The sequence below is a fragment of the Leptonychotes weddellii genome, chromosome 6, assembly GCF_054177405.1.
Source record: "Leptonychotes weddellii isolate Sample4059 chromosome 6, ASM5417740v2, whole genome shotgun sequence".
NCBI classification, from domain to species: domain Eukaryota; kingdom Metazoa; phylum Chordata; class Mammalia; order Carnivora; family Phocidae; genus Leptonychotes; species Leptonychotes weddellii.
The window spans coordinates 85,767,641-85,785,643 of record NC_138374.1 but is presented as its reverse complement, the minus strand read 5'-3'; the positions used below and the strand labels follow the sequence as shown (position 1 = coordinate 85,785,643).

Sequence of the window (18,003 nt, the reverse complement as noted above, 5' to 3'; positions counted from 1 at the left end):
AGGAAATCTTAGCTACCTTCTAAATTTAGCCTCTGGCCCCACAGCCTGGCAGATCTCTAGGAGGAAGGAATGCAGTCTCAGGACCCAGACCTGAAAGCAGGCCCCACTTAACTCTTTCCCTCCTGGCTGATTCTCTGGACACCGGACACTGACATTGAGGAGCAAAGTTAGGAGAAGGTCACATTTCACTGATGGAGAGGCCTGAAGAAAAGGGTTTTTGGGGGGCTCTCTCTTCATACCCTCTTGCCTGGGGCTACCTATTCAAAGTCTTTTCAGAAGATGGTCTAACACCAAAAATCTCGAAGAATGAAACAAACTGTATCCAAGCCCCATGTCAGTCTGGAGGGCCCTGGGAAAAAATACCTGATATATAGAATGGGGAGGGGCCTTGGATCAAGGTCGGGAGCCCACCATGGTGCTACTAAAGGGTATGGTCATGGCTTTGACCAGGGTTACATTGCTTTGAACAGCAATGACCCTGGAGAGTAAAGTGGGCAGTTGTGCTCACCCTCCACAATCCCTTCCCCACATTTATGCTCATGGTGACGGTCAAGTGGCAAACCTGGGTGGTACAAAAATTCCATGAGCTTCAGGGCACATGGGCGGCTCACTTGGTTAAGTATCCAAATCTTGATTTGATCTCAGAGTTGTGAGAATGAGCCCCACATTGGGTTCCATGCTAGGCGCGGAGCCTACTTAAGATTCTCTCTCTCCCTCTCCCTCTGCCCCTCCCCCCCACCACGCTCCTTCTCTCTCTAAAAAAAAAAAAAATTTCCACAAGCTTCATACACTTCAAATGAGCTCGTAACCCACTCTACTCCTCTTTGTCACCTCTTATTATCACCATGTCCAAAGCAAACCAAAAACCCAATAGTTCAGCCCCCTCATCCCACACATTCTATAATTACACCTTCATCCATCAGTCCGTCCATCCATTTGTCTACCCATTCACAAATTACCCACTATGCGTCAGGTACTCTCCTTGACCAAAGTTAGTAAGACACATAATTACATGCTCAAAACTGTCCTTCTTCCTAGCTAAGTGGAACAATGCCCTGCACATAGTATCATCAAAAATTGGCTGAATGAATGAATGAGCTCACAGTTTATTAGGAGGAATGAAACACAGGTCAAAAATAAAACTCAAGCATAAGGCAGAATGTTGTTAAGTATCCTAAGAGAGATCCAGAGTGCTGTGTGAGTTCAAAGAAGGGAAGAGACCTCCTGGCTGAAGAAGTCAGGAAAAGCTTCATAGAAAAAGTAATAATACATGCATTGGCCTTTAAAAAACAAGTTGGATTATAACAGCAGATGTGATGGGGGAAGGAATTCCAGAGGGGACTAGCATGAACAAAGTTTGGGGATGTCAGTGGTTAGAACTGAAAAGAAAGCAAACAGGTTGTGTGACAGAGACTTGGCAGGGCCGGAGTGGGGGGCTCCTTTAGAAAGAGTCGCCAAGGAACACATCTCTGAGGAGGCACATGGCACCACCATTGACCAATCATCAAACCTCTATCCTGGGCGTCAAAACAGGGACTCAGTAATTGGCTGCCTAAGAATGACCACAATTGAGAAAACATGGGGGTTCATTTCAGGCCCACACACTTCAAGGTTCCATAAAGATGAAAGGTGGTTTGAGAGAGAGGTGAGATGGGGGTGTGGGGGGAGGGTTAGGGAAGGACTGAAGGGCTGCATCAATCAGGGTAAAGCTCAAGATGACAGGATGCCAGTGCAGAGAATAAAAAGGTGGCAGGGAAGTGGGAGAGGGAAAGATGGAGAGAGCCAACACACCTAAGAGAGGCAACAGATAAGAAGGGACCACTCAGGAGGAGGACATGGCCTCTGTCTTCTATATACCCTCAGTTACCTGCAGAGTGGGACATCAGGCCACTGAAATGGTGGACTAGAAATCAGAAAACCACTTACTAGCCATGTAACCTTTGAGAACTCATTTCACTTCTCTGAGACTCAGATCCCATTTTGTAAAAAAGAGATCCATAACACCATCTCTCCATTTTGTTCTGACTACCCAATCTAAAGTGGGGCCCCCTCCCCTGCCCCAATCTCATTTCCTGTACCATGTCCATGTTATGTTCCCCCTAGCATCATCACACTCTAAGTAGGGTGACCAACCATTCCCACCTTGCTTGGGACTAAGAGATTCCAGGGACAAGGAACTTTCTGCTTTAAAACCAGGACAGTTCCAAGGGGGAAAAGACAGTCCCTTTAATAAATGGTGCTGGGAAAACTCAACAGCTACATGCAAAAGAATGAAACTGGACCACTTTCTGACACCATACACAAAAATAAACTCAAAATGGATCAAGGACCTAAGTGTGAGACATGAAACCATAAGACTCCTAGAAGAAAACATAGGCAGTAATCTCTTTAATTTTTCTAGATATGTCTCCTGAGGCAAGTGAAACAAAAGCAAAAATAAACTATTGGGACTACACCAAAATAAAAAGCTTTTGCACAGCAAAAAATACCATCAAAAAAATGAAAAGGCAACTTACTGATTGGGAGAAGGTATTTGCAAAGGATAAATCCTAAAAGGGGTTAATATCCAAAATATATAAAGAACTTATATAACTCAACACCAAAAAAAATGACCTGATTAAAAAATGCACAGAGGACCTGAATGTCATTTTCCCAAAGAAGACATATGGATGGCCAACAGACATGAAAAGATGCTCAACATCACTCATTATCAGGGAAATGCAAATCAAAACCACAATGAGATATCATCTTACACATGCCAGCGGGGCTAAAATAAAAAAAAAAAGACAACAAATTACAAGTGTTGGCAAGGATGTGGAGAAAAAAGAACCCTCTTGCACTGTTGGTGCAGCCACTGTGGAAAACCGTACGGAGGCTCCTGAAAAAATTAAAAATAGAAATACCATATGATTCAGTAATTCCACTACTGAATATACACCCAAAGAAAATGAAAACACTAATGGGAAAAGATACATGCACCCCTATGTTTATTGCAGCGTTACTTATAATAGTCTCAGCAAACTGAGACAAGTTGGTCTGGTTATTTCTAGGATTGTCTCCTTTGTTTACTTGTGTACTCTCTATCTCCCCAACCAAATGATCAACTCTCTGAGCCTAGAGACTTCCTGTCTTCTTTATGCATCTGTCTGTAGCATGGGTGGGGTGGGGGTTGTAGGAAAGGGAGGGAAATAGAAGAACAGATCCTACTGTGCTTGGGAGTATTCCAGCAATTGTGGGTAACACCCTTGTTTTATTGGCTTTGAAAACCTGCCTCTGAGATCATGCCCTTTTTATGACGAGATGGTCATTTCCTGTTATCGAAGCCCACACCTTGGTGAGAAGCCCAGGGCTCTGTACACCTGCTAAGTGGAGAGAAGGTGTGGGGGGGGGGGCAGGTGAAGATGGGGAAGGCCTCAGGTGGCGTAGGCAGAGCAGGAGTCCAGTCCCATAAGTGAGCTCACCTGCCAGTCCTGCTGAGCAGCTGGCAGGGGAGGGGGCAGGCTGGGCAAAGGTATACAGGAGAAGGGAAACCACAGGGACAGAGGGCTGGGCCAGGCCAGAGGCCGTTGTGACTTTAACTAGCCAGCCCAGACCTGCCCGGGGCCTCTCCCTGCCAGGCTGGGCTTGGGGCACAGAGGAAGCGAGACCATGGTGGGGAAGATGCAGCCTGTGCTGTGCACGCTCTGGGCCGGTGAGTAAGCCCCTCCCCTGTCCGGCGCCCGGGGGGGGGGGGGGGTGGAGACAAGGAGACTGAGTGCTGACAGTCTCCCAGTGCCCCCCGAGGGATGACCGCCAGTAACACGGCTGCATTCCCGCTGAGCAGCATCACAGGTTCTGCTGTGCAGGCCAGCACCCAGCAGCAGAATGGTTTGTGTATGCATATTAATCAATAAAATTCCAGCCCATTTCTGGAAGGAATAATTCACAAATTTTCAAGACCATAAATTCTGATCCCAAATCGGGTCACAAGATCTGACACCAGATCTGACAATAGGGACCAAGTATTTGTAATCAAGGTTGTCCCAGAAAATCCAGGATGCGTGGCTCTAGATACGTTCACTACCTGGGATTTTAACCACTGCCTTAAAACTAGAGAAAAAGGCAATGGTAAAAGTGATAACTTCCCTATCACGTATAGGGAGACCAAGGCAGAAGAGCAACCCAACTTAGTATCATTCCCCGAGCAAGAGAAGACTCAAACCCTTCAAAAACTAGAAAGGCCCTTTCCAAGGGTCAAAGCTCTTCACCCCTTCTGATACTCTGGTCATTGAAAACTGGGAAGATGGGGAAGCCCCACAAAATAGAAATCAGACATTTGTTGATATAATGGTTAAATCCAAATCAAGTGCTTTTCAATAGCAAAGTGGTTGCGTGGGGCCCGTGGAGTGTTCACGGGTTCGGATGGAGGCGCTGGTGGTAAGGATACTGGGCACAGGGAAGTAGAGTGGAGAATGGAAGCTGGGACGTTGGGGTTGGGGGAATTTGAGGCGTATCTTTCATTCATTGTATTTGGCTATGCTGAGAAATCCCATCGGCCTGCAATTTAGAAACTGTTGCAAGCTTCAGGGATCTGGTAAGAATGGGGAGGAGGTAAAGAGTTTTACCGGGAAACTTAGGAGCCCCAAGGCCTGGGAAGTGGGGTCAAGGAGGCTCTGATTTAGAGCTCGCTTTTCAGCCCCTACAGCAAGCCCCAGGGCCAGCTGGCCTGCCTGCCCAGCGGACCCCACTCCTCCCAACGCTCAAAACCTGTCCTTTGAGACCTTAGGTGGATGTGCTGGGGGAGGGCTGGGCCAAGGCTTAGAGGGAGTCCTGGAAAAGATCCATCAGCTCAGTCTGGCTCAAGCCCCCCCGCCCCCCAGAGACCCAAATGACTGGGGGCAGAGATGCCCTCCTGCTCAGGCTGGAGAGCCTGGTTGGGTCTTTCCCTCCTCCGAACCTCTTTACTGAGCACGTAGCTGGTGCAAGTGTCTCAGGAGCGAGGATTGTGGAATGACATCAGATCCAGACAGTCAGGGTACTTCAAGTCCCGAGGGAGGGAGGCTGCAAGGAAACGACCATCCTCCCTGGACGAGGCCAGGGACACTCTGATCCTCTTCTTCTTAGCTGGAAGTCTTGCCAGGGATGTCTCCCCCCTCCCCCCCAGTACACATCCTTGCATTTGCGGTCTGGCTGCAGCCAGTGCATTTTTGGCCTGGGAAAAAACTCTAAAACAAAATGCTCCCCCAGCTTAGAATGAAAAGTGGCCTTAACTCTGAATTGCCTGCACATTCTCCCTCTTCCTTTGAGAAGGCACGTGACCCTGGGGTGAACGTCTCCAATGGACCCAGTTCTTGGGCCTGTGTTCAGGCTCATGTGCGTTTTCTGCCCCCATCCCCATCCCTCCACCCTCCCAGACTGCCCAGTCCAGATTCACGTGCCCACCACCTTAGCCTCCATACCTTACACTAAGGGGAAGGGGCTGGAGCAGTGGGGCAGGGGGAGACTGGGTTGGTGGCCGGGTCAGTGGCCAGCTCGGGGCACGCAGACAATTTGCCAAATGGAAATACCTGGGGACAGAATAGCCATTAGCCATTGCTTTGTGCAAGTGAGCAATGAGGGTGTTCAAAGGTCAAACCTAAGAGCAACGGGGTGGTCCTCCCCACAGCGCCTCAGGAGAGCACACCAGAGGGAGGAGCAGGGAAATGAGGGAGGGCTTCCTGAAGGAGGTGGAGCTTGAGCTGGGTTCCAGAGGACCTACTGGCCTTTGCCCTTCTTCCTTTCTCCATCTGAACCTGCACAGTAATAACCTAGATTTTGCTGCTGTCCTGGGCAGCTGATGAGCCAATGGGCCCCAGGACTCCACAGACTTTGGGGAGGCAGAAGATAACACATACGGAAAGGACCCAAATAGAAGGCAGTACATTAGAAAATCTAAAAACAATCCTAAAACCAACTGAAAATCAGCCTGACAATTCTAAACACTGTCAGTGACAGAATACTTCACCCTTCCCGAGCAGGGGTCCCCACCCCCTCCTATCACCTCACTCTACTGCCTCACAGGCATTGAGAGGGCCAGCCTTCTTCCTGTACCGACTTTAGCCCGGGGCAAATTAGTTAACCTTCAGAAACCTCAGTTTCCCACTCTGTGAAACGGGGAGGGTAATCCATAACGTGCAAAAATGCAGTGTGCCTCCCACAGGGTTGTTATGGATAGTAAATGAGTTTGTAAATGTAAAGATCTTGGAACAGTGCCTGGCACATAATAAGCATTCAATAAACGCCCGTTATTATTGCTGTTGATATTATTAGTGTGGGCAAGTGTAAGTTACAGAGAATTCGTAGACTTTGGTAATCCATAGCCTGAGTGCTGGGGTCTGGTAGAAGGGTGCCAAGAAAGAGAGTCAGAGTCACTGTGGACGAGCCCTGAGTTATCAGCCCTCCCAAAGGCTGTTAGAGAAAACACCCCAGCTTGTGCACAGAACTAAGGCTCTTCCATTCCGGGAGTTTTTCCAGCCACTAGACTCCATGAGACTTGATGTGAAGGAAGTAGTTGCACAAAGTAGGAACCCACCAGAGGAATAAAAAGTCTGTAAGCAGCTCTGCCTGGAGTCACTAAAATCTTTGAAGACTTGATAAAAGACACAAACAAAAAAAGCCCCACCTTCCTGGAACTAGAGGAAACCTTTTTGAAGGTTAAATTAGAAAAACTGAGGAAGGCACTGCTTTACACAGAGAAATAAAGGAATCTATCATCCCAAAATATACTAGATGAGAAAATATATTTTTCTCCCCCACCTAAAGATATTTCAATAAATCCATGGACGCTTGATCCATAGTGTGTGTGTGTGGGGGGGGTCTTTGCTGGGATCTAGGTGTCCAAGTTCCTGAACGGAGGCGTTACCCAGGTGATTCTGATGTGCAGGCTACGTTTAAGAGCTAGATCTGGAAACTTGAGGGAAAGTAGGTGTGATCAGTCACCTCTGTTGCCCGGGCTGATCCTCCGCTGGTGACTCGAGTCAGTTTTGCGCCATCTGGCGGCTTCCCTGAGTTACTGTCCAGCGCCTGATTTGGTGACTCAACTCAGGGACCCAAGTGTATGTGCAGACCCATTCAGTAGGGCAGGGCCTGAGAGTCTGCATTTCTAACAAGCTCCCAAGTGATGATGATGCTGATTTAGGGACTACTGTTTAAGAAACAAGGCTCCAGGGAGGAACTGGCTTGTGGACGCAGGTGTGAGCCTCATCTTGCCTTTGCTCCCCAGTCCCATCCCCAGGCTTCCTGGTAACCCAGCCATACTGCTTACTGTGATGTTGGTCCCTGGGAGGCCTGGGGGAAAGTGTGCCTGGCTCAGCCTGTTCTTGTATTTCTGGCAGCACTTGACCCTGGGAATCCCTCCCTCCCTCTTTCCCTCCCTCCCTCCTTCCTGAAACTCTTCTGTCGGCTGGGTGATACACCCTCTCCTGGTTCTCCTCCTCCTCCTTTCAGGTCTTCTTTGCAGCTTCATTCTCCTCTGCCCACTAGGAAATGTCAGAGTTCCTCACACCAAGACCCACTTCTATTTTCGCTCTAGATCCACATCCACATTCACATCTTTAGGTGACACCAGTTTCCAACTGACTCACAATTTCCATCTTCAAACCCAACCTCCCTCCTGAGCTACACACCCACAAACCCAACAGTCCAGCCCACATGACCTCTCAATTTTTTTTTAAAAAAAGATTTTATTTATTTGTCAGAGAGAGAGAGAGAGAGGCAGGCAGAGGGAGAAGCAGACCCTGATGAGCAATGAGCCCAATACGGGACTTGTTCCCAGGACCCTGGGATCACGACCTGAGCTGAAGGTAGATGCTTAACCCACTGAGCCACCCAGGCATCCCATGACCTCTCAACTTAAATGTCTCAGAAGCACTGCAAACTCACAAGCTGAAAAGCAAACTCATAATCTTTTTCCCCAACCTAGGCTTTTTCAGTGGTCTCTGCATCATAAACGACTCCCATCCATCCTCGAATGAAAGCCAGAAACCTAGCAGTCCTCTTACAGTGTTTCTACTGCTATGTAATAAACTACCCCAAAACTGAAAATGATAAAATAATTTATTTTGCTCACCAATCTACAAGTTGTATGGGGCTTGGCAGGGACAGTCCTTGCTCCGTGCAGCATCACTCGGGGTGACTTGACTGGGGTCGGAAGACCCACTTCCAAGATGGTGCACTCACTAGCTGGCAAGTTGGTGCTAACTCTGGGTCCTCTCTTTGTGGGCCTCTCCAGAGGGAAGTTTGGGCATCTTCACAGCATGGCAGCCGGATTCTAAGAGCAAACTTCTAAAGAGAAAGAAAATGGAAGCTGCCAGTACCTTAAGGTCTAGGCCCAGATACTGACCCAGCATCGCTTCCACCATGTTCTACTGGTCAGGGAGTCACAGAACCCAGACTCAAGGAAAGGGACATGAACTTCACCTCTTGATGAGAGGAGTTTCAAAGCATTTGGAGACCATACTTTAGGATCCCCATATCACCCGATACTTCCTTCTTCCTCAGCTACACATTCAAGTTATCACTGTGCCCTGACAATTTTAGCTCTTACATATTTTGAATCTGTTCACTTTTCTCGTCTCTCTGCGGCCTAGCTGATGTGACTGCCTCCCCTAAGCGGCTTCCGTAGCCTCTCACTGGCCTTGTGTGACTGTTTTGCCCCTTCTCTCTGTTCTCCACGCTGGAGCCAGAACGATCTTCTAAAATAAAATTGTGACCATGTCACTCCCCCTACTTAGCTCTTCAGTGATTTCCCACTAGCACTAGAATAAAGGCTCAAATCATGAGGACGGGTTCTCCTAAGTTATACTTAAGTTCTAGAAACCACTGAAGCGTTCCCCAAACCCCAGTATTTCGGCATCTTGACTGATCTCCCAGACTGACTCCTATACGTTGGATAGTTCAAAAATTTTTGTCAGATCACATCTTTTACTCCTTGGTTTGGAAAAATATCATCAGCACCTCCACCTGAAGCATCCACACCTTCCCTGTTTCCTGTCTAATCTTCAAAGGCCACGAGTCTCTTTCCCCCGTGAAAGCCTTCCCAGGTCACTTGGGGCCCCACTGATCCCTTCCTAAGAGGAACTTATAGTCTCAACCACTTCTTTGGCATCTGTTATATGGCCATTTAACCTTTCACCCACTTTGGGGCCTAGTTTTGCTAAACAACCTGGGGGCAGGAACTACTGCTACATAGTTTTCTTTTTCTTCTTTTCTTTCTTTCTCTCTCTTTCTTTCAAGTATCACAGTCACGGAACAAAGGCTCACAATGTATATTTGGCTTTCCACAATCAAGTTATAACTTCCTGGTCCTCTTTTCCTCTCCTAAACTCTGAGACCCCCTGTCGTCCGACTTGGGCGTCCATCCTACCAAGTATCCTCACACACCCTACTGACTTGTGAGATTCTACACCGCATGCTAAACAAAACAACTAGATCTCTGTCCCCGGTGATACAGGCTCTTCTGCCTGCTTATCTGCTTTATAATATTCCTCTTCTCTACCCTCGAAATCGAAATTACCCTTCTATGCGGACAGCTGCCACAAACAAGGCTTCTTCCCGACCAGCAGTCGACCTCTCACCGCTTCCGTCGCCTCCTCGCGCCCATTTCCAGGCGCTCCTTCTCTTTCCTAAGACGGCCGCCGTGGAGCGCAGGGAAGGCAGCGTGAGTCCCAGCTTGCAGCGACGCTGCCGCGCTGGGGGCCAGAGGACGACGGGCCGAGGAGTCGGGCGCCTGAGAAGTGGGAAGGGCCGGAGAGGGGGACCTGTGAGGCCGTTGTCCTAGCCGCCAGAACCACCCGGCCCCTCCCCTCCGGCCACAGCCCACCTGCCTGACACAGGAAGTGGGGCCTCATGGCCCAACATCAGGGGCCGGAAGTGAATATTGCTGGGGCCCGGATGTGGGGTGAGGGCGTTTGTGTCTCCACGGAGCCCTTGGATGGGCAGAAGAACCTTACAAATCATGCTGTTGTCGCAAATAAATTGGCTACTTGTCCCTTTGAAGCTCACCCCCGGGTTCCTTGGGTTGAAACCAGTCATCGCATCTCAAGCTGTGATGATAAAAGTTGTATTGGGGGGATGTTGTCAACCAAACCAGGAACCTTGGACAAGGACTGTTTGAGAGCACATGGCAGTGCCTTCCTTGCCATGAAGACTGGGATAAAGATTTGTAGGAACAGACCAACGCCCGTTTGTCTGGGCAAGGCCAACTACTGTGGGCAACAACAGCCCCACAAACAGCATAGTTAGGGAACATAAGAGTGACCTGGCTTCAGGCATGCACGTTCCCAAGTTTCGCTGTATGTTCTGCTGTGGAAAAAAATGGAAATGCACAATAACTGAGTATCTCTCTTATTCACATGCTAGACCCTAGAAGATGCTTTTTCCTGCTATCAGTGGGTTCTTCACTTTTCTCCTAATTTATGAAAGATAAACTGCCTTTCAAACTAATAAGTACCCTTCCTCCGCCCCCCCCTTGAGTCTTCATTCACTTGATGCAAGAAAGAACCCTCATATTTAGAACTGTTTCAAATAAACCATCAATGCAGATAGCAGGGGAAACACACACACACACACACAAAACCAAAACCCTCAAATTGTCATCATGGCCAATTACACTTGGACCCATCCCACATTTCTGGCCCCACAGAATTCTGGAATTCCAGAATTTCATCGCAGAACAGCCTTGTTCTTGCTACAGACTGGCTTCTTTTACTTTCTGGAATGTGCCCCACCTTCTCCATGCCCTGACCTCTGCACAGTGCTCTTCTCTCTCTACCCACCTCTTCTCCAATTTTTGCATGATTCACTTCTGCTCATCCTCCAATGTCAGCTCAACAGGCCCTTCCTTAGGACAACTGCTTCCCATCCCTAAATCTTTTGTTATATCCTGTCATCATCGAATGTGTAACACTTGTGTCCATGGTGGTGTTACATTTTTTTCTCTGGGATTATTCATTCCAGTTTGACTCAGCCAGAAGACCGAATGTTATAAGAGCAGGGACTGGGTCTGTCTCTGCTTGTCATTTTTCTCCCCAGAGTCCAGGACAGTCCCTGCAACACGGGTGCCCAGCAGCCATTTGCTTTATGGGTGTTAGTGAATGAGAACCTACCCTTTGAACCTCACTAGGCAGCAAGCTGGTTTGCTTTTAGTGTCTCCTATCCTGCCTTTCTTCCTTTCCCTCTTTCTCTATGCAGTTCCAGCTTCTCTCCAAGCCTCAACTTCCTATTTTCAGATGCTTCTATCAAAAGTTATGCATTCTGAGTCCCTTTCTAGGGTTTGATGGATAAGAGGGATGAATTAGGGAAATGGGTTTGTCCTGCAAGGGAAAGGGAGTCACTCAGTGTGCCTTCCCTCCCTCCCAGATAGCACTTGGATTTTAGCAGCAGCTTCAGTGGTGATTTCAGTACTGAGATGGTTGGTGGAGGACATACTTGACTTGGAGGTCAGTAAAGAAAGTTGCCCCTCAAACTACTCCATGTTGGCAGAGCGCAGGTTTTGTTCCCATTTCCTCTCTGCCTGCTAAGCTCGTCTCTGTTCCCAGAACACCCTGTCCCTGGAGCAGCCCTCTCTGCCCGGAGCACCAACTGTCACGCTTGGAACCCGCCTCCTTCCTCCCCTCTGCCACCTGGTGACCTCCCGGCTGCTTTCTCATTTTGGCCTTGGTTGAGTCAGGGATGCCATAAATACCTGGCATGGGCAGAACACAGTGACAGACAGATGCTCCCACTTAGGGACTTATCTCTCGGCACACGTGGAAACAGGTTACACTTGCTGTGAGCAAAACTGGTCCTCCACTCTGCCCTGAGCCCTCCCCCCACTCCCCTTCTCACCCAGGCTGGAGTCTTGCTCCATCTGGCTTCTCTTCTATTTTCAGTGTCTTCCTTTCTAGGAGCTCCTTCTCTATAATCTACAAACCTGCATAAGTCTCCCCATCTTCCAACCCAGAGGAGACTAAAGAAACTTTCTCAAGGCCCTCTCATTTCAGCTTTTTCTATTTATTTATTTATTTATTTATTTATTTATTTATTTATTTGACAGAGAGAGACACAACGAGAGAGGGAACGCAAGCAGGGGGAGTGGGATAGGGAGAAGCAGGCTTCCCGCCGAGCAGGGAGCCCGATGTGGGGTTCGATCCCAGGACCCCGGGATCATGACCTGAGCCGAAGGCAGATGCTTAACGACTAAGCCACCCAGGCGCCCCTCGTTTCAGCTTTTTCATTTCCCTGTGTTAAGTGAGCTCCCTGGCAAAATAGGCTGCCTTCCCTGTCTCTGCTTCCTCAAGTCCAGCTTGATTTATAAAACTGTAACATGGCTTTGTGATTACAAAAGTAACACATGTTTAGTACAGAACATTTGGAAAATAAAAATATACAAACAAGAAATCCAAAATTTATCCATGATCCCAGAATCCAGAGGTAACTGTTATTAATACTGTGTTTTGGTATATTTGCTTCTAGAATTTGCTCTCTCTCTGTGATTATGAGGAAATGGGATACTGTTGTATATACAGTTGTGCATTCTGCTTTATTTTCTTACATATACGAGCTCAACGTAGTGAAGTGACTCCCTTGGGGGCAATTTCAAGTCCCACCTCCTTGGTAAGCCTTTCTCTTACAATCCTTCTTCAGGTGACACAGCCCCTCCCCTCTCTCCTCCTCTACTTTACTTCCTTAACCCTTGCACTTAACACTTAATTAAGCTCCATTAGGCTGCTGACTGACAGTGACCTCTACCTGCCTCATGGGCAGGGACTGTGCCCCAGGCCACTGAATCCACAAGGTCTTATTAGCACCCAGCTCTCTAGAAACCTTGAGGTGGGAACTGTCAAAGAGTAGACACAAGAGAAACTCGAGACACAGACCTTGCTAGAAGGGGCATACTGTCTGCTGAGAGGAGGAGGCCCCATTGCCCCAAACCCCAGCAACGTGAGAATTGTGTGCACTTGGCAGAGTGCCACCAGATGCAGCTCTGAAAAGCCTGCGAGCCTGCAAGCTGGGCTGGGATGGTCCCAGCGGTTTCTGGAAGAGGTGGTTCACAAACATGCCTCTGATCACTTTCCCAGTGCCTTGCTAGGGGGGCCTAGGACTAGGACCTTAGGAACAATGCATTGAATTGATTGGAATTTGCAGATTCCTAAACATCCATCCAGAACTGAGTTCTAACCACGCAGCCCTGCACCAACCCCAGGGGAGGTGGGACGACCCAACCCGCTTGAGTGAACTGCCCCTCCCCAGCTAGGGGCCCCATACTTTCTCAACGAAGAGCCCCGGCCTCGTCCTGGGGCAGGCTGGGACACCTCCGGCCTCCAGCCCTTCCTCCCTAAGAATGTGGTTTCTCTGAGCAAATGGATTTGCCTAAGTGGAGGTATTAACTGCCAGTTTCCCAAGGGTTCCCATAATGTGCTGTGTACGCCTCAAGCAGCCAGTTCCATCAAGCATTTCATTATCCTCCTTGGATGTATTACTTTCTGGTTAGCTCTCAAGAGACAGTTTATTATCTTCTTAACAAACCTTCGTTATTTACAAGCAATAAACAAGGCTTCAGGCTGGGGGTCCCCACACCACGCCCTCTTAGGGAGGTTAAATGACCTCTCTCGGGGCGCCTGGGTGTCTCAGTCGGTTAAGCTGTTGCCTTCGGCTCAGGTCATGATCCCAGGGTCCTGGGATCGAGCCCCACCTCGGGCTCCCTGCTCAGCGGGGAGCCGCTTCTCCCTGTCCTCCCCCTTCGTGCTTTCTCTCGCTATCTCTGTCTCTCACTCTCTCTCTCAAATAAATAAAATCTTTAAAAAAAATGACCTCTCTCATTTCCTTCTGAGGCATCTTGCTCTGGGGGCTCTCTTGACCCTTTATTTGATTTTTTTTTTTTTTTGGACATTTTCTAGCTATCTGTAAGGCAGGTTCTCCAACAAGTTTCTCTGGTTGTGAGTCCTCCCCATCTTTTAAGCTTAAATTCTCTGTCACTCATGTATTTGCTATCAAAGAGCACTTACTTGAGCACCTCCTACGTCAGGCACTTTGTTGAGCCCTGGGGACGTGGAGATGAAGAAAACAGAGTCGCAGGGCAGAAAGATGTGACAATAGAGAGGGCTGGTATGGTTCTGGCTTGTGTGCCAGGCTAGAGGATGTGCCCGCTAAATACAGTGAGTCATTCAACCCTCACAACAATATTGTTAGGTAATCTTGTTATCCTCATTTTAGAGTTGAGAACGCTGAGGCACAGAAAAGTTAATTAAGGTGGCCAAGGTCACACAGTTAGAAAAAGTAAGAATGAGGATGGCAGCCCGGGCAGTTTGGTTCCTGCATTTGGCCACTTTGGTGTAGCGTGTAATAAAGTTGCATGAGACAGAAGTCCTAGGAGGCGAGTACTTGTGAGTAGTAGGTACTGATTCTGCCGGGGAGAGTCTGGACATTTCCTCTGGGACAGTGAATGCGCTCTAAACTTCTTCCTCAGCAAACTACTCTGGTGCCGGGAGATTTTGATTTCTTCCTGGAGGTGAAAAGCACTCACTCTCCCAGTTTGTCTATCCTTAGGGAAGTTAACACAACCCTGAACTCTTTGTTTGTAGACACTTGGGGGGGAATTAGCTGAGCATCAGATGGAAGTTCTTCATCAGCCTGGAGGAAGAGAGCAGGGGAGTGGCGAGGGTGAGAAAGAATTCTTCTGGAGCATGGGGCATCCACAGCTTTCAGGTGGCAGGATGGCAGAACCCACTCTTTTCTGAACCACTAGAAAGGAGATACCCAGTGTAGACCCACACAAGGAAGGAGGAAGGGAGGTAGTTGGAAGGTTCTCGAAATGAACTTCTCTACTTCCTACTTGTCTAATTACAGATTAGATGTTCCATCTGGTACTTTTGTCACACCCACTGAATAGAGAGGCAAAGATCGTATAGAAGAGAAAAACATGAGGGCCACGGTATCAAAAATATTTTTTTAAATCATCATATATTTTTAAAAGGCACAAACCTCTCTTGATCCCACAGACTCCTTTAACCCCCACGTCTCTTTGGCAAAAACTGCCCTCTTCTTCTCATCCCGCTTGCTCTTGAGCCCATCTTCCCAGGCTCCATCTCCACTCCATGGAATCTGCTCATGCCAAGGTCCCCTCGTCCCCTCCATGTCACCACATCCAGTGGTCATCCCTCAGTTCCCAGTTCCCTGGCCCAACAGATCAGCAGCTTTGGCGTAGCTGACCCCCTTTGCTTTCATGAAACACTTTTCCTGCTTGGCCACTGGGAACTACTTTTTCTGGGCTCTCTTCCTAGCCCCCTGGCCAGTTCTCCTTCTCCCTTGCTGGTTTCTCCTCATTTTCTCCACCACTAAGCACTGGAGTGCCCCAGGGCTCCATCCCAGATACCTTCCCTGTCTTTGTGCGCTTCTCTGTCTTCCTCCCCATCTTCTGGCCTTCAGTGACCTCCCCAGGGAACTGTCTCCTCAACACCTCTATTGAGTGTCTAATAAGTATCTCAAACTTCACATGTCCACAAACAAACTCCTGATCTTCCCCCTAAAACCTGCCCCTCTCAGTCTTCCTCATCTCCATAAATGACAATTCCATCCTTCCAGTTGTTTCCGCCAAACCCCTTATCTATCCTTGACTTCTCTTTTCCTCTAATATGTCAAATCTAATCTGCAATCAAATCCCATTGGCTCTACTTTCTATATACATTCCAATTTGGATCACTTCTCTCCACCTCCACTACCCTGACCTGAGCCCAACCACCATTAACACTCGCCTATACAATTGGAATAGCTTCTTGATTGGTTGCCCTGCTTCCACTCTGTTCCCCAATCTCCTCCTTCCTTGCACCTCACTTCAGCCAGGTAGAGCCTTTAAAAATGTATGTCAAGGGCGCCTGGGTGGCTCAGTTGGTTAAGCGACTGCCTTCGGCTCAGGTCATGATCCTGGAGTCCCGGGATCGAGTCCCGCATCGGGCTCCCTGCTCGGCAGGGAGTCTGCTTCTCCCTCTCCCACTCCCCATTTGTGTTCCCTCTCTTGCTGTGTCTTTCTCTGTCAAATAAATAAATAAAATCTTTAAAAAAAAAAATGTATGTCAAGTATATTACCTCAGCTTAAATCCCTCCAAGGGCTTCCCACCTCCTCATCTCTCCTCCTCTCTCCCCTCCTACCACATGGCTTCCTTGCTGTTCCTCACATGAACCACCCTTACTCTGCCTAGAAAGTTCTCATGACAGGTATCCACATGGCTTTCTGTTTCAAGCATCTATTGCTACAAACCAGATCACCCCAAAACTTAGTGTCTTAAAACAATGCCGGTATATATTTTGCTCATGAATCTTCACTCTGGGCAGGCTCTCTAAGGATAGCTCAGTCCTGCTTTCCTAGACAGCTGAGCATGCTCATCCACATGCTGGGAATGGATGTTGGCTCTTCCAAGGGACCTCGGCTCGAGCTCTGTCCCAAATAACATGTGGTCTTTCCATGTGGCTGCTTCACTTTCTCATAGAATCTTATTGGGTTCTCAGAGGGAGCATCTCAAGAGGACCAAGCAAATCTTATGGCCTCTTACAAGTTAGCATGAGAAGCCATATGGTGCCCCTCAGACTGTAGTCCCAGCCTACTCAGATTCAAGAGGAGGGGACACAGATGGAGGTGAGTCACCATCATGTGGAAAGATGAATATACATGACGGGAGATACTGGTGTGGCCACACTGCTTTTCTCACCTTTTCCTGTAAACTTATGTAGAATAAACTCACCTGGGAATACCCTCTCTCTCTTTACCTTGATTTAATCTTATTTATAAAACTCCTTACCACATTTAAGTGCTCCATAAAACTTTGTTAAATGTATGGCTACATTATCATCACAACAAAAAAAGGTGGTGAGGAATATTTATCAAGAACTTTCTATTTTTCTATTTTCTATTACACTAAAAAATGTATTTATACATATTATCTCACTAAGTTCTCCCGACAACTCTGGGAAGTATTGGTGTTCCTATTTTATGGATGAGAGAAGTTCACACAGCTGGTAAGAGGTGGGGCTGAGGTTCAAAGCTGGGCTTTTAGCTACCATACAATGCATTTAACTTCTTTGTGATGTTGCAGGATGGGTATAGGGTGGACCAAGGCACACGATCGTCTTCACTTTGGTCATGGAGAACAGAGGGTGTGCCATGGCCAAGATCACAGTTGTAGTGTGTCTAGCTGTGGTCGCAGGAGGAGAATGTCACTGGGCATTCCCTCAGAGGTCCTCTGGGCAATGAGTGGCTATGCCATGTCATTTACTTCTTCCCACTTCCCACTTTCTTTCCAGTCTGGGCGACTGTCAATGCCATCTCTGTGGAAACCCCACAGGATGTTCTTCGGGCTGCCCGGGGAAAGAGCGTTACCCTTCCATGCACCTACCACACATCTGCCTCCGACCGAAATGGATTTATCCAATGGGACAAGCTTCTAAGGAGTCACTCGGTAAGCATCCTTAAAAAGCTGAGGGTATCATGGAAGTGAATATTACCTGACCATGACCTCTTAGGGGACAAGGACTACAAGTCTTTCAATAAATGTTAGAATAAACACCAGCACCCAAGCTGGACTGGGTGGGGAGAGAGTAGTGAGTGTTGGACCCAGTGAGGGGCATATTATGCCACCTTTATTTTGAAAAAGTGACCTTCCCTAAAATATCCTTCTGCTGGTCAGTCTCAAGTTACCTAAATTGTATCATTTGAGACAGTCATTCCTTTTGATTAGCACAGAGCTCTCCTTAAGGTCAGATTTTATTGAATAGTGTTTTGGAGTTTTTTTTCTTTCTTTCTTTTTTTTTTTCTGTTTAGGTTCTTTTGCGGAATATAGAAGACATTGTATTTTATTTTATTTATTTTTCTGTATCTATTTTTTATTGTTATGTTAATCACCATACATTACATCATTAGTTTTTGATGTAGCATTCCATGATTCATTGTTTGTGCATAACACCCAGTGCTCCATGCAGAACGTGCCCACTTTAATACCCATCACCAGGCTAACC

At 47.8% G+C, this 18,003-nt stretch overlaps 1 protein-coding gene across 1 annotated transcript in view; it reads left to right on the top strand.

Annotated features, from left to right (window-relative positions):
• The first annotated feature begins 3,479 nt into the window (after nt 1–3,479).
• The window catches only part of GPA33 (glycoprotein A33), a 41,165-nt gene continuing 26,641 nt past the window's right edge, over nt 3,480–18,003 (top strand). Inside the window, exons 1-2 of the mRNA XM_081824523.1 lie at nt 3,480–3,691; nt 17,293–17,447. Coding sequence (XP_081680649.1) covers nt 3,649–3,691; nt 17,293–17,447 — 198 coding nt within the window. The 5' untranslated portion in view covers nt 3,480–3,648. The remainder of the gene's footprint in view (nt 3,692–17,292; nt 17,448–18,003) is intronic.